General features: G+C 38.2%; 1 protein-coding gene across 3 annotated transcripts in view; it reads left to right on the forward strand.

Moving 5' to 3' along the window:
• TAB3 (TGF-beta activated kinase 1 (MAP3K7) binding protein 3) overlaps positions 1-15,904 on the forward strand; it is a 72,722-nt gene that overhangs the window by 48,977 nt on the left and 7,841 nt on the right. The window contains exons 3-6 of one of the 3 annotated variants that reach the window (XM_054005923.1): positions 5,694-6,825; positions 7,006-7,143; positions 11,022-11,182; positions 13,264-13,357. In XM_054005923.1, the coding sequence (XP_053861898.1) occupies positions 5,694-6,825; positions 7,006-7,143; positions 11,022-11,182; positions 13,264-13,357 (1,525 nt within the window). Of the gene's footprint in view, positions 1-5,693; positions 7,144-11,021; positions 11,183-13,263; positions 13,358-15,904 lie in introns of all 3 variants that reach the window. The other 2 variants (XM_054005922.1, XM_054005924.1) reach the window with 2 other exon arrangements.

Raw genomic sequence — 15,904 nt, forward strand, 5'->3', positions numbered from 1 at the left:
CCAGGACTGGGCAAAAGTGTAGCAGACACACTGCAGATTCACCTGGGGGAGGTAAAAGATACTCACCACAAACTTCTTGACATCCTACTCTTCCTCGTCCTCCAGAATAGTCCTCCCCATCAATGAGGCTCTCCTGGACCCCACAAAAACTATATGGCAAACTGCAGCATCAGTAATGCCTACGTGTAAATGGGCTGATAAAAATCATTGTCCTAGCTCAGGAGACTGAATCCCTTTTTTCCTACCCTCCCCCCAACTCCATCGTTGTGGATGCAGTAAACTCCCGGGGTTGCCAGCACCAAATGAGATCTATCCCCTATGATAGGGATTGGAAAAGCCTTTACCTCTTCAGGAGAAAGGCCTACTCCTCTGCCACATTGCAATTTCAAATGCAAATTATCAAGCATTAATGGCAAAATATATCTGTTAATTATTCGAAGCTCAGCACCTTTATTGACCAGATCCTAGAGCAGAGTGTGACCAGTTCTGAACCATCATCCAGGAAGGGCAACTATTAGCCAAAACAACGCTCTGGTCAGCCCTCAATATAGCTGATACAGTGGCCCAGTCCATCTTCACTGTAGTGGTTGTGTGACATGAATTGTGGTTACGCCTCTTGGATTACCTAAAGAGGTGCAGATGGCCATTGAAGACCTTCCCTTTGAAGGCACCAAGTTGTTTGCTGAAAAGTTGGACGCGTTGCTCCACACCCTTAAAGATTCCAACGCTACTCTCCGGTCATTTAGGGGATCTATATGCATGGACAAAAGAGAAAATTTAGTCTGCACCCTCCACATAAATTCCATACCTCCCAATACCCAACTCAAAGCTTCTACAAACCTCAGAGAAAGAAATTTAGATTCTTCAGGTGCAAACCATCAGGCCCCAGCCTTCCACAGCACAACCAGCCACCTCAAAACATCAGTTTTGACGTGTTGGTCGAGGTGTCAACAGACCACTCCCCTTAGCTGCTGCAGCTGACCAACCTACCCCGCCCATTTGACTACCACCTTGCTATGTTCTGCAGCACCTGGGAACGTATAACATCAGATGAATGGGAATCATTCACAATGGGTACTCCATTCAACTTTACCTCCCCTGCCCCAACACCCTTCAAGGACCCTGCTCACGAAAGTTTACTACAACGAAACAGTGCAGAAGCACTAAAGCTATGGAACTGGTGCGTTTCCCACAATGTCACACTATTAGTGCCTACCTTCTGGGAACACAAAACTCAATAGCAGACCATCTCAGTCGCAACTTCCACATGTCCACGAATGGTACCCAGCAGTACTTCATGACCTCTTCAAGCAGGGGGGGGACACTGGCCACAGACCTGTTCACCACTTGCCTGAACAAGAAATGTCCACAATACATAGAGCAGGGATGGGGAAGCACTCCCTGGGCGATGCTGTCCTTCCATGGGACAAGGACCTCCTGTATGCCTTTTCCCATTGGCTCTACTGTCAAAAATCCTATTAAAAATAACAAAAAGGAGCACACCTCATATTGACTGTTCCCACTTGGATGAGACGGACTTGCTACCCTTACCTGTTGCAACCGAGCCGAGGCTGGGGGCAGGGTCGAAGCAGAGCTGGGGCCGGAACAGGAGTGGGTGGCACTCCCTCCCCCCGTGAGGGCTGGCTCGGGCCCCGCTGCACCCCTCCGAACATTCTTAGTTAGTTTAGACAACGAACCACTTCCGTGTTTTTAATGTGTTTATTGTGTTGGCATCACCACTATTTATATTGCAGTAGAACCCAAGAGGGTTCATTCTATATCCTGGATTGGAGTCAAGGTCACAATCCTGTTGTGCAAGGTGCTGTAAAGAAATACAGCAAAGAGAATTCCTGGCCTGAAGAATGTTGCGTCTGGGAATATCTGAGCACTTTACCTATGCTAGAGTTGTATATACACTATGTGTACGGCGTTAGACATTTATTTGGTGCAGTCTTCAGTGTTATCACAATACCGTATCATCCCTGAGATCAATATTTATGGAAGACTTCACCACATTTGCTACAGATAAAGCGCTGAAAGCCATGAAATTCTAAGTCCTAATATAACTAATCTTAAAATGCCTATCAACTATGTGACAAAAGGCACCACCAAGTGATTAAAGGACAGAGTGTCAGCTGTGATTTGAACTTTCTGGATTTTTTTAATCACAGTGCTAATGTTGTTTAAACAGTGTATTAATATCTATCTGTAAAGGCAGTGCCCTTTATTTATATAATAAAATAATAGACCTCTACGTCTTTAGTTAAGCAAAGCTGTGGGAAATTACTGGCCTGTAGGGTTAGGCTGGCAGAGCATTAGTCACAGCCTCAGTTACACATGAATGTATATGAAAGGAATAAGAAATAATCAGACAATTTAGAAGTAATAACAATCACTGTATCAGTCTGTAGACTAACCTAAAATGTGTTTTATAATTCTGTAATGAGTTCCATAGCTCTTTCAATTCTTAGGAAAGATAAACTTTCAAGGAACCTATTAGGATAATAACATTATGATTTAATACATCTCCACCCATCATAGCTCTGAACTGCTTTCAGATAAGAAGTGCAGGATATTCTTGTAATACAGAATTTTCTGTTTACTCTGACGTAGTCCTTTCTTCTGTACTGGTAAGTAGATTACTTGGATGAACCATGTTGAACTATCCGATGTCTGTAACTTGTCAAAGCTAAAGGACCCCTGTGTCTCTGAAGTACAGTATCCAGACACTTTCTGGACATCTGAATAAAGGGTTCTTTTTAACATACCATGTTCCAACATTTTATTTTATAGTCTTTGAAGTATATAAAAGGTTTCCATGTCCACACTAAGAGCATTTTACCAGTACGGGAATATCTGTATGCAAAGCATTGTAGGTATAGTTGCAGGTATACTAGCAAAGCTGCTCTTTGTACCAATATGCAAAACCACTCTGTATGATTGAAATAAGCTATGCCAGTAAAAACACAGCTGATGTAACTATGCCTACACCTGGGACTTCTGCCTACACAGCTGTATCAGTCAGGGATCACACCTCTTCACACCCCTGACCAACGTAGTTGTGCTAGCATAAGTCCGTAATGTAGACCAGGCACAAGGCTATGCAATATGTGAATTAAAAAGGCAAACGAACCAATAGTCATTGGCTGACCTGTCATCACACCACATATTCCAAATATTTAAAACTATATAAGTCTCAGATACACCAAAAATTTGGGGTCTTTCAAGACAGATGATAGTGTGTTCCATGGGACATCTCCTAGCTGCTATCTTTCCCCCTCGTGTCTGTTATGTTATGTGACCTGAGGGCGTCATGGACTCTTCACTGCGTTCTGCTTAGGTAGTAGGTGGGTGGCTGGCAGCAATTGCCTGTGCTCTCTGGTGTCTGATACTGCTCTCGGTTGCATTGGTGCCCTCTCTAATTATGGGGCTGGAACACGGGGACCCTGCTTTAATTCTGTACTACCTGCCACTTAGGACAGCTCTGTTATCCAGCAAAATACAGACGTGGAAATTGGTGTTAGAAGAATGGTGCATGATGCGATGTGTCAGAGCCAAAGATGTGAACTGGGCTGGACTTCACAGGGCCAAAGATGAGAGAGAAGTAGATCTTTAGCTGAGAATATGCTGTACATCCTTCTTATTCGGATTATTGAGGTCATCCGAAATATAGTGCTAGAATAAAGATGACTTTGCCTAGACCATTCACAGATCACCTAAGTAGGAGAGCTAATTGTAACTCATAAGTCTATTGATAGAATATATATATATATATATATATTCTATCGTAAGACAGTAAGTATCATAAAGAGATTACAGTGATGGCTCTTAATCAAACAAGTGAAACACCTTACTAATTAGCATTGATGTTTTAGTGCTGGAGTCATTCAAAAAAGTAGCATCGGTGGCAGAGGAGAACTTGATGAATCTCTACATTTACTTGTGCCTGATAACTCTTTTATTTTTGACCTATTGAGATCTGTGGTATGCTGTAGAAATACCCATCTTGGGATCAATTTTGTAAAATGTATATGGTCAGAAATAGTCAAATGTGACTAAAGGTACAGATTAGATTAGGGTTTGGATTTGAGGCTGAATCACAGCTTTTGTTTGGATTTTGTTCTAAAAATGCGGGGAAAAATGTAAGATTTCTGTGAAAAATAGTAGCAATCACAACATTTCCACTGTCCATTACAATCTTGAGTGACTTTCTAATGTGTTTCCTATTATCTTGGGCCAAGATATCATTAGAACATCTGTTGTCATAACACTTTGGCCATAACTAAAGTGGGGAAAAAAGCCCCTTTTGTTTTTGACTCCGAACCAAAACTTTGCATAGATTCAGGCCCAAGATGTGCAGTCCAAACTATACCCCTCCTGAAATTTGAAGGGGTTTGGAGTCTTCATTCCTCTGAGGGCGCACAAGCTTTTTCAGCATGCTTTTTTATTTATTTTAAAGAAAATGTAATAGTTGAAGATGCAATGTCAGAATATAAGGAGTCCTGGAAAATGGCTATTAATTTCTAAACATTTTAAAGATTCTAAATTATATATTTATCAGTTGGCCAATGTAGGATTTATTGTATTTTTAACTTTTCCTTGCTTTTAAGAGCTTGGGTTTTCTAAACTGTCATAGGTAAGTATACTGTTTTAGCATCCTTAATTGTATTTAAAGGCTTTTTTTTTCTAGTTTACTTGATAGCCAAACCAGTAAGAGTTAATAATTTGGGCAAAATGTTTCAGATTTCATTTTTTAAATTTGATAGAGAATATTGGTAGTTTATCTTTTAAACAACACTCTTCACAAAGGACAGATTTCAATCTGCATTACTGATAGTAAAATATTAATATGCACTATTTTCAGACTATTCGTAAGTAGTTTTTAAACTCTGTTTAGAAAATACTTCCAAGTCTCTGTATATTGTATTAAACATATCAGTCCTGGTGAGTATTTGTGGCTGTTTGCTACGTTGAAACTATTTTCTAGAAAGAGGAAGGTGATCAAAAGAGTAAATTGAAGTGGATTAGGCTAAGGGATAAAGGACACAAATCAGGGGAGGCCTGTTGCAAGGAAGGTTAGACAGAATACATTTGAACTATGAACACACTTTTACAATAAAATTTTTAACGCTGGGGTTTATTTTAAATTGCAGCTAATGGGAAGAGCAAACCAAAGTTAAACAAGATGAGTATTTGGATTACAAATTCAGTAACCATGGAGATTGGATGGCTGGAATATGCTAAACCACTTTGAAATGTTGTTTTGAACACTTCAGAGTTTCAAACTGTGAAATAGTTCTAATGTGTAGTATTTTCTCATTTGAAATAGTGTTAAATATACATACATCCTTTTCTAAAGAAACAGAAACTGGTCAGGAATGAATGCCAAATCTATAACCATTACCAAATTCTATTTCCCCTAACTTGGACTTGCTACATTTTATGTGGGTCACTCAGTAGCTAATGTTATCATAAGATTTCACTGTAAGTAACATGAGCCACATACTTCTTATATAGCACGGTCTAACAGGGATTATCTTTAATTTATTTCAGGAGTCATAGGTATGCCGGCCACTGTGAAGTGTTATCCCTAAAATGCGTTCAAGCTAGGCTTAATTGGAGCTTCAGTTGAATATACTGATTGGTGTTACTAATGTAATTTGAAGATAATTGGTGTCAATTCTTTCTTCTAGAACAACAACAACCTTGAAGCATGTTGTCGAGTCCTTGCGCAGGAGAGCAACAAATACTTATATAGGGAGTACCATAGCCCTGATGACAGCAGAATGAACAGGAATCGCCTTTTGCACATTAACCTGGGTATTCATCCCCATACCAGCTACCATGCAGGGGAAGGAGCTCAACTTAACGGTGGTCGTACACTGGTACATAGCTCAAGCGATGGACATATTGAGCCACAATGCACAGCAGGTAAACAGCTGATATGCTTAGTTCAAGAACCACACTCTGCTCCAGCTGTTGTGGCAGCTTCTTCTAATTACAATCCATTTTTCATGAATGACCAGAATAGAAATGCAGCTACTCCTCCACCGCAACCAGCTCAACAGCCATCTTCCATGCCACCAGGAATGAACACATCTGCTATGCAAGGCCCTCATCCTCCTACATATATGCACATACCTCGGTACAATACAAATCCCATTACTGTTACATTATCGCAAAACCTCCCCTCTGGACAAACAGTACCCAGAGCTCTACAAATTCTTCCACAGATTCCAAGCAATCTTTATGGGACTCCTGGTTCTATATATATTAGGCAGACGTCTCAAAGTTCTTCAGGACGACAGACTCCTCAGAATGCACAGTGGCACTCTTCTCCACAAGGCCCAGTTCCACATTATACTCCACGCCCGCTACCTGTTTATCCACATCAACAGAACTACCAACCTTCACAGTATTCTCCTAAACAGCCCCAGATTCCTCAGCCAGCTTATCAATCACCACCTGCATCTCAGTGTCCTTCTCCTTTTGGCTCTCCTCAGCATCAGGTACAGCCTACCCAATTAGGTCATCAGAGTTCACATGTGTTTATGCCTCCTAGTCCTTCAACTCTTCCACCCCATCCATATCAACAAGCGCCCCAAAGTTATCAAAAACAGGGTGGTCACTCAGTATCTTATCTCCCTTATGGACCTAGCTTATCCAAAGGTTCTATGAACAAGATAGAAATTACAGTTGAGCCACCACAAAGACCTGGGACTGCAATGAATAGAAGTCCTTCACCAATAAATAATCAGCCATCTCAACGAAACCAGCACGCGCTGTATGCAGCCACTACTCCGTCTTCAGGCTCTCCTTCAAGAGGTATGTCAGGTCAACCAAAACCACCATTTAATGTTAATCCATTATATATTACCTACACACAACCAACTGGACCTACAGGTCCACTAACACAGTCTCCCCGGGTAATGGTATCTCAGCCAAACTCAACAGTATTTAAAATCACAGTAGGTCGAGCGCAGACTGAGAATCTTTTAAATTTAGTGGACCAAGAGGAGCGTTCTGCAGCACCAGAACCTATTCAGCCCATTTCAGTAATACCAGGATCTGGAGGAGAAAAAGGAATCCATAAATACCAGAGGAGTTCCAGTTCTGGATCAGATGACTACGCTTATACTCAGGGTAAATTTCTTGAACTGTCAACTGTTATTTTAAAAAATTAAATTAAATTGAACCTATTCAGAGGAACTTTTGGCCTGTGTGATCGGAGACATTTTGATGTACTAGTTTTTAAAATGTAACATGGAAAATATGAATTGATGAGAGATTGTTGTCAAATTCTAATTTATTATAAATGGCCATACAAATCAACTTGTCCCATAAGAGAACAAGATGACATTTGAAGAAACTGAAAAGTTCTGTATTTTAAAACTAACAAAGGCAAATGCTTTTCTGTATAGTTCATTTACCAAGTTGTTTAAATATTTAAATACAGATTAGATAATTTTCATAGACTCATAGAAATGTGGAGCTGGAAGGGACCTCAAGAGGCCATCAAGTCCAGCACCCTGCACTGAGGCAGGACCAAGAAACGTAGATTATCCCTGACAGGTGTTTGTCTACCTATTCTTAAAAACCTCCACTGATGGGGATTCCACAGCCTCCCTGGAAGCCACAGCCTCCCTTATAGTTAGAAGTTTTTCTTAGTATCTAACCTAAATCTCCCTTGCTGCAGATTAAGCCCTTTACTTCTTGTCCTTTGAATAAAATACATTTGAATAAATTATAACAGATATATTTATTTGTTTAATAAACAAAATTATTTTAGTTGCTACACAAAAGCAAAAACATTGTACCAAGACAAAACCAAATAAGCCAGCCAGGGTAATAAACAAAAATAAGGAAAGAGAGCGGTCAGGGGATAAAATATTAAGATGTGGATTCGCCTTACTGTGCAACCTTGATTAAATGTAGAATAATTCAGTTATTTTAAGCTTTTAAAAAACGTTAATTTATCATAACTGACATGGCAGAAATGGTTTTTAGGCAGGATTTGGCTGCAAAGAAGACGGTTGTTTGGTGGTTTGTTTTTATATGGATAGGGGCAGCAAATACTTTGAGAGAGCCCTAATATCAAATACCAAGTAATTACAACTTAAGTAAAAGAGAATTGGGTGAAAACTTTACCCAAACATTTGAGCAGAAAAGTGCTTTCTTCAGAGTTGCAGCTTTTGAAACCTGGTTGTTATACTTGAACTCACTTGCACAGAGAAAGTTTAGTCTGCAAACATTCAAGCCAGTCAGCTATAATTGTCATAATGCTAATTAGCAGCAATTATTCAAAGTGTCTACTTTATACTTAGATTTCTAATGAGATGAGATTATCTGCCTTTCCTCTATCCTCCTCCTATCCTTTCTTTTCACTTCATTTTATTCCTATTTCACATTATTTCACCTTTCAAACTCTACCCTGCGGTATTTGGGCCCTCATTTCCCCTGTCGCCTCAGAGCTATCTTTAACCTCTTAACATGAAATTGCTCTGTACCAGATTGTTTCTGTGCACACAGCATCCCCTGCTGATTCCTGGACTGAAAGCAGGCAGGAATAAACTTTGTGAATGGTAGAGAACAGTAGGAGTGAGGTGGAGCCAGTTAGTATTTACTCTAGGCAGCGTTGCCATACTGGCCCTACCTGCCGGGGCCATACACTCCCTCATGGCGTGCCCTTTAGCAGTTCCAAACAACCTTGAATAACTGGCAGAGTAACCACTGTTCCACAGATTAACTCAATTGTGTAGGAAAAATATAACTGATTTCATGTGAGTAAGACAAAAAATGGGTTCTGGATTGCAGAATTACTTGCTAAGTAAGGTTTTATTTGCTGCTCAATTTTTTTGCACCCTGTTTTTTTCCCCTAGATACTATTTTCTTTTTTCTTTGGTAGTTAGTTTCCTTCAATTGGACAGTTGAGTTTCTTAGGTTTGTATGGTCGTTGGGGCAGAGAACTGTATCTTCCTATATATTGGGGCTTCAATAGTGGCTTTATGTGCTACTGCAATATAAATATCAACAGCAATAATATTTAGTCTCTGCAAACTTACATTACACACTTATGTAGCACAACTGAGATTTAAAGAGGAATATACTTAAAATCTTCTGATTTTGCTAATTTAGAGAACAAATTAATTTGTATGACTTTTCTATAAGTCTCTACCGTGGTGAAAAAGTCCAGAAATATATAAATCACTACTGATTTTTTTCTTTAGTGTGATATATTATATTGCATGATGATATAACCTAATAAGATGCAGCACATATGAGAGGGCATTGTATATGTCAGGTATAAACTGGATGATGAATGAGCATATAAAGCCAGGAATTGGTGAGCCATGTATCATTACTGTTGTGAATTTTTTAAAATTAATACTGTAATTATGATCTTTCAAACTCTTCTCTTGACTGAGACACATTGTTTTTATGAAAGGTTGTTGCTGGTTTTGTTGCTTTAATGTTATTTAATAAGATATCCTGTTTTCAATCCCTGTATTGCTACTGGCTTCTGACATGCGAGGGTCCATGCAAAATCCAAGTTTAGCATTTCTGCTTCAGGTAGAAAAGTGGCAGCCAACAAAAATACCATATTTTTATGCTCCTGGCTCTTCCTCTCTGTTTTTTCTCCTGCCTCTGTAGGATCTGTCATGTCTGCTCTTAGCTCCATCTGTGGAGTTTTTTCCTTTCTTTCAATTAGTATATAATTTTATTTTTCATACAGTGTTTTGTTTAACATTTTTAATTTCTGTTTGCATTGAATGGAGGTCAGGAAGAGGAGAGACTGCAGGTGCTTTGCATGTAATAGCACTTTACAGGCTTCTGTAGTGTGTCCTTGTACATTCCTTTTTTCTGTTTATTTCACAGTAGAAACATAGGAATAACCTGCTGGCAAACCCATTACTTAGACAGTCTACCCATCTGAATACCAACAGTAAATCTCTTCCCTTTGCCCTCCCCGCTCAATTGTCCTTGTCAAGAAGGATCTTTCCTCTTCATTTGAGCATCAGTGAAAACAAGTAGATCAGAAAGTGCGAAACCTCTGACCAGTGACCTGTATTAACTACTCCTGTTTGACATTAAAGTAAAATATTGAGGAAAATCCTGTCTAGTCTCTGTCAGAGAAGATTGAATATTTATTCCTAGCAAGTCGGATTTTCTTTATGCTCACCAGCTACCTCAGGAACCCATGACAGCAAAAGTCTTGTTAACTTGAGACTGAACATGACACATTTCATTCCAAAGGCATAAGTTTTTGAGGAAGTTATTAACGACTGAAAGAGGTTTAGAAGGAATGGCTCAACTTTAACTATAGAGTTAAAGGTCCTGAAGGTCTTTACGTGAGGATTCATGTAACTAATTTATGTCTATCTTCCTTTAATAAGGGATTCTCCTTGCTTGTTAGTTTTGCCTGTGAGCATTGGTGAATTTATAATACTGGATATTAAACCTTCTACTGTTCCAAAGGGCAACAGCAATTTTTAAAAACTTTGTTGTATAGTCTCTAATAGAACTGCAAAAATCAATACAGGTTTGGCTCTTGACTAATACGTGAGGCCTTCTGAGAAATCAGATGACACTATTACACAGCAGCTGTGAAGTCATGTTCTGGTGCAGTCTTTCAGACTCTAATTCTTGCCTCTGGTATTTATTCTTGACAGTGCAGTAGTAGTATAATTAGGTTGCTATTTCATCCTGAGAAGCTCTCTCCTTGTACAGGTGCCTTTGTATTTTTGAGTGGAGAAAGACCAAATACAAAAAAAGAAGCAGTGACCAAAATGGTAATATGAACTTCAAATTACTGTCTAAAACATTATTTTTATTCTGGAAGAATTTACTGTCCTAAACTATAATTCAGTTGGCATGAAGCATCTTTACACTGATATGTGGCTGCATGTTTCTGCTCACCTATTATTTTGGAAAGGTCACTTATGTATATTACACATAAATTAAGAGTTCTGTTTTTTAATTAAGTGCTTTATATTGACTGTTTATTCCCTATACTACTCTAGCCTTGCTATTACATCAGCGAGCAAGGATGGAGAGGTTAGCAAAAGAACTGAAGCTTGAGAAAGAGGAACTTGAGCGGCTGAAAACTGAAGTTAATAGCATGGAGCACAATCTTATGCAGAGGCGACTTAGAAGAGTAAACTGTACGACCTCAATCCCAACAGTAAGAAATTTGTATTTGTAAACATCAGGTTTTTTTGAAGCTCCCTTGTTCAATTATTGTTCATGCAAGCAGCTTACAAAGTACAGTGTGTCATAAGATATTTTGGAGATTAAACTCTTTGAATTGGCAAGTGATTTTTGCTCTTTGCTTTATGGTTTGTCTGCAAGATCAGTTCTTCCTTTGAAATAAACAGATATTTGGTACTTTAAGAAACACATATGGGCTACACTTTCAGAAATTTTGTTGTGCACACAGTGAAACCTATATGTGTTTACTTTTCTGTATCCCAGAATGATGACTGCTTTCAAATATATTGTGAATGCCTAGGAGAAGATTAATGAGGAAGTCTAGATTTTATACCTAAGATTTGGCATGCACAGTTTGGTTATGTATGTAGGACAGATTTTTGAAAAGGAGCTTCAGTATGCCAGGCTACTGTCACTGCTTGGAATATATCTGTACTTCTTAGACCTCCCCCCTTTTACCCTCTGGTGTGGAAGCTCTGAGGGCACTTAAGGCTTTACTTGTCTGGTCACACCCGGGTAGTCTCAAGTATGTTAAATGGGAGTTACTCTCCTCAGTTTAGCTGTAATCATTGTTAATCCCTGCTGTTAGTAATGAGTAGTTTTTCTGGTATAGACCGGTCCATATGTATCGTGATACCTACTTTCATTAATATATGCAAATGTCAGGAATGGATCAGTTGATCTCTTCCCACTATCCAGTCTATGCAGCATTGTACAGTTGAGAAATGTTGGGCTAAAAGTTTTGGTGTAACGCATTTCATCTTGAGGTGGGAGGGAAATGTAACTCCTGATTTGCAGCTGCTAATATTAACATAAACTAGAGGTCAGATGCTGCTTTTAGTTTATAAGGATAAAAATCTGAAGTAACTATTGCCCAAGCTTTTTGGAACCCAAAGCAATGGTAACTTTACTGTATCTTTTTCTAGGTAGTATTAGGAATAAATTAACGGGGGTTTATCTTATTTGTTTGATAAATGATTGATGCAAGCAAGAGTGCTTTTATTTAAAACTATTTTTATTAGATTTTAAGTTCAGGTACATACATATGCTGTTGCAGTAGGTTTAGAGCATTTAAAAGCATTTATATTTACCTGAAGTTATGAAATGGTTTTAAAGGATTAGCTTTAGGAGGTCCCCTCTTTTGTTTGACTGCCGGAGATGCCAGATTCTTGCCCAAAGAAAACTTCTTTGGACTGCTCCAAAGCAAATTTTTTTACCTAATTATTTATAGCTAACTTTAAACAAAACGCAAGTTTATAGTGACTTCAGTGGGTCACCATAACAACCCCTAATTTTAGCAAACCTTATTTTTTATTAAAAAAACATTTTTAGTTATAACAATAAAATGTACATGTCAAAAGTGTTAGAGGCACTTAAAGAAAAAGAGGCTGTCCAAATAATACATTTATTATTTATTTTATATTTATTATTTTGATAGCAAAACTGCAAACATGCAGTTATTTGGCCTTGCTTCTTAGGGCCTAAGATTTTCCTAACTATGTGATGTTAGGTTTTCAGCTGGCAGTGGCTGAACATACAAAATTGCTGACTGCAGTACTGTCAAATTCTGGGGTACATACAGGAATGTCAAATTCTGGGGTAACAACTGCACTGATTTTTCGGAGTTAGACCAGTTCAACTGACAACAAAATTTGGTCATTGACCTTTCAAAGATTCTCAAGGCAATATGCATCTGGTCTAAGGGTATAGGAGTACTGTAACTGCCATCATAGGTTTTGTAACTTGATAATTTTAAAAGCCGAGCACAATTTTCTTCCTGGTAAGTATTAAAACTAATGTGTATACATTTATTTATCGCCAAAATGCCTAATGAATAACTCATTTTAAAAATATCTTTAAACATTTCCCTTGAAATCATGTTAACATTCGCTATGGATATTTTTTTCAGCTGCACTTACCCATCATTGGCAACCCTGCCCCTGGTAACATTATTAATAGGGCCTGTTAACATATGAGACAAATAACATTGTTATATCTACATTAGAGTTGATGCTGACTTTCCTACAATTGCTATTTTGGGTCCTTTCTTACTAGCCTGAGGAAATGACCAGATTGAGAAGCCTGAATAGACAGCTCCAGATAAATGTTGACTGTACTCTGAAAGAAGTTGACCTCCTTCAATCTAGAGGTATAGACTTGATTGTTTTTGTAACACATAAGTTTTAATGTGGTATGTGTTTAAATATGAGTAGATCTTTGGCTTTTTCTTTTCCTTTTTTATCAAAGCTGGGTTTTACTGATATCAAGTCATTACTTCAGAATGAAAGACACAACCTGTCTTTTTTTCTTTGTCAGTTTTAAGCTGGTTGGATAGTGTGGTTTTTGTTAATAACATTCTCAATAAAAGTGGGCCCAAATTAAATTAAGTAATTACTTGTACATAGCAATTTGAAAGAACTTTGTCAAGATAGTTGAATCTAAAAATGGGCATACCTTGATAATGGTTCCATACTCAAGTTCTTGAGTTCATGATATATTCATTGTTGCTGCAAACATATTTCTTTGCTGTGACTTATTGTGACACTAAATAAAGTGTAGTAAATAAATTGCTACGTGTGCTCTTGCAGTGTCACATCTGCCACTTTCAGACTGAGAACACACTTGCCATATCTGTATTTTGAAGACACATGGACCAGCCTTACAAGATAAAAAGACCATAGTGATTATAGTCTAAAAAGTCTGGTCTAAATCTTGTCTCATTTCTAGGCTAGGACAAGAAAGAGGAAAGTAATACCAACTAAACAATGTATCTTAACATGTTCCTTTGCTTGGCAAACTATTGACGTTAGCGAAAAAGAATGGAAAATGAGGTCTATAAGAATTAGAAGAACTAGCACCAAGGACCCTGAAAGTGATGCAACTCAACATGGTTTAAAACCAAGAATCCAGCAAATACAAATAATTCTAATTAAAAGATGCTTTCAAAAACTCCTAAGGAAATTTGTGGTAAATGTATTACAAAAACAGTTTTGTAAATCTCTGGGGCCTTCACCCTAGAAGCTCTGTCCTGAAAAAGAAATTGCATTTGCAGTTATCTATGAAGCAATCCAACACACTGAAATAGACTTTGCTGTCCAAATAGAAGTTGCCCTATGAAAACAAAGCAAAACTGGAGATATGCAGGGAAAACCTCTGATCCAGAAAAAGGTTGAAAGAACATAACATGAAATAAACATAGAGAGGAAAGCTTTCAGATGACTAGAACAAAACACTTGTGTTCTGAGCAAATAAACTACCTCTCAAATGTAAACACTGGTAACAATACCCAAATGACTTAGCATCAGTCCATTTAAAAGAAATAGTTATATTTAAGTCATGTTCTAAGAGCTTGATCCTGCAAGTTGCTGAGTAGTTTCTGGATTGCTGAGTTCCTTCTTAGGGACCTGAAGGTGCTCAACTCATAGTAGGAGGTTTGACCCAACACCACTGAAATTCATCCAGCCCATCTGCCAGAGATGAAATTTTGGGAAGGATATTAGGAGATCCAGTGGCAATTTTTACAGAAGATGCCATGAGATCCTGAATGTCCATGCAGAGCAAACAGAATCTTATCTCACCCCCCCCTTTTTAAAAAAAAAAAAAAAAATTCTAGATGTTTCAAACCTGATCCATAGAAACATGCAAAAAAAGAGACCAGAAGAATATGGAATGAGAATGTCCTCTAGCAAAGGACACAACTTGCAAAACATTCAGAGCAAACTGAAAAACAGATTCCCACAGTATACAGACAACTCGTTCTCTGTGGGGACTGTGATCCCATTTTATAAAAGAGCATATTTAAAATAAATTATGTATCAGAACGCCGACACTGAAATGGGATTGACAGGTGTCAAATTCACAATTAGGCATATATACAATCACTGCTAACCACAAAATTAAACCTGTGTGCCAGGTCCAGCTGAGAATATAGGAAATGTGAAAGACCAGTGAAACTGCACAGGATAAATGAAAATGAAGAACAGAAACACCATGGGATTCATACCCAAAAGGGTATGAACAGAGAGAACTGTTCAGAAATGAGTGCTAATCTTCACTTAACTCCAAACTGATTTTCATCAACAATCTGGAAGCAGCTCCTATTTACAACCCTTTCTCTCCTGCATCTGCAGCTACAGTAGGTTTGCACTACATTCCTCTACCAATTTATTAAGAGCTCCACCTTTTGAAATGAGACAAAGCAGAGGAAGAGACAGTGTAACTAATGTTGAGCAAGTAAACTGAAAATTTAGGAGACCAGCTAAAAATACCAGAGGAAAAATTAAAACACTACAGAGGAGAGATCTTAAAAAAAAAAGTTAATGTTAGAACTTTAGTATGGCACCCCTAACAAAACAGTACCATTTTTAGGCCCAATTATTTTGATTCCATTTCCATATGGTCAAGGGGAATCTCAATTTAGGTGTATAGTTCCTTAAACAATTGGCATCCTCATAGGAAATAAGATCGATGGGGTGAAACATTATTTCCTTTTTCTCTTAGACATCATTTGGCTTATTTAAACCTTTATTAGTTATCACTGCTGTCTGTGGAATACTGCAGTTTTTATTGATAAACTTAGTTCTGAAGAGTGGCAGAATTTCAGAGAGATGTGGTAAGTCTGCTACAATTTCTTCAGTCTAGTAGTATGCAAAGTAAATGCTGCAATGGGATAATATGATAGGAGTCAGAAAGATAT

This window comes from Malaclemys terrapin, chromosome 1 (assembly GCF_027887155.1).
Source record: "Malaclemys terrapin pileata isolate rMalTer1 chromosome 1, rMalTer1.hap1, whole genome shotgun sequence".
NCBI classification, from domain to species: domain Eukaryota; kingdom Metazoa; phylum Chordata; order Testudines; family Emydidae; genus Malaclemys; species Malaclemys terrapin.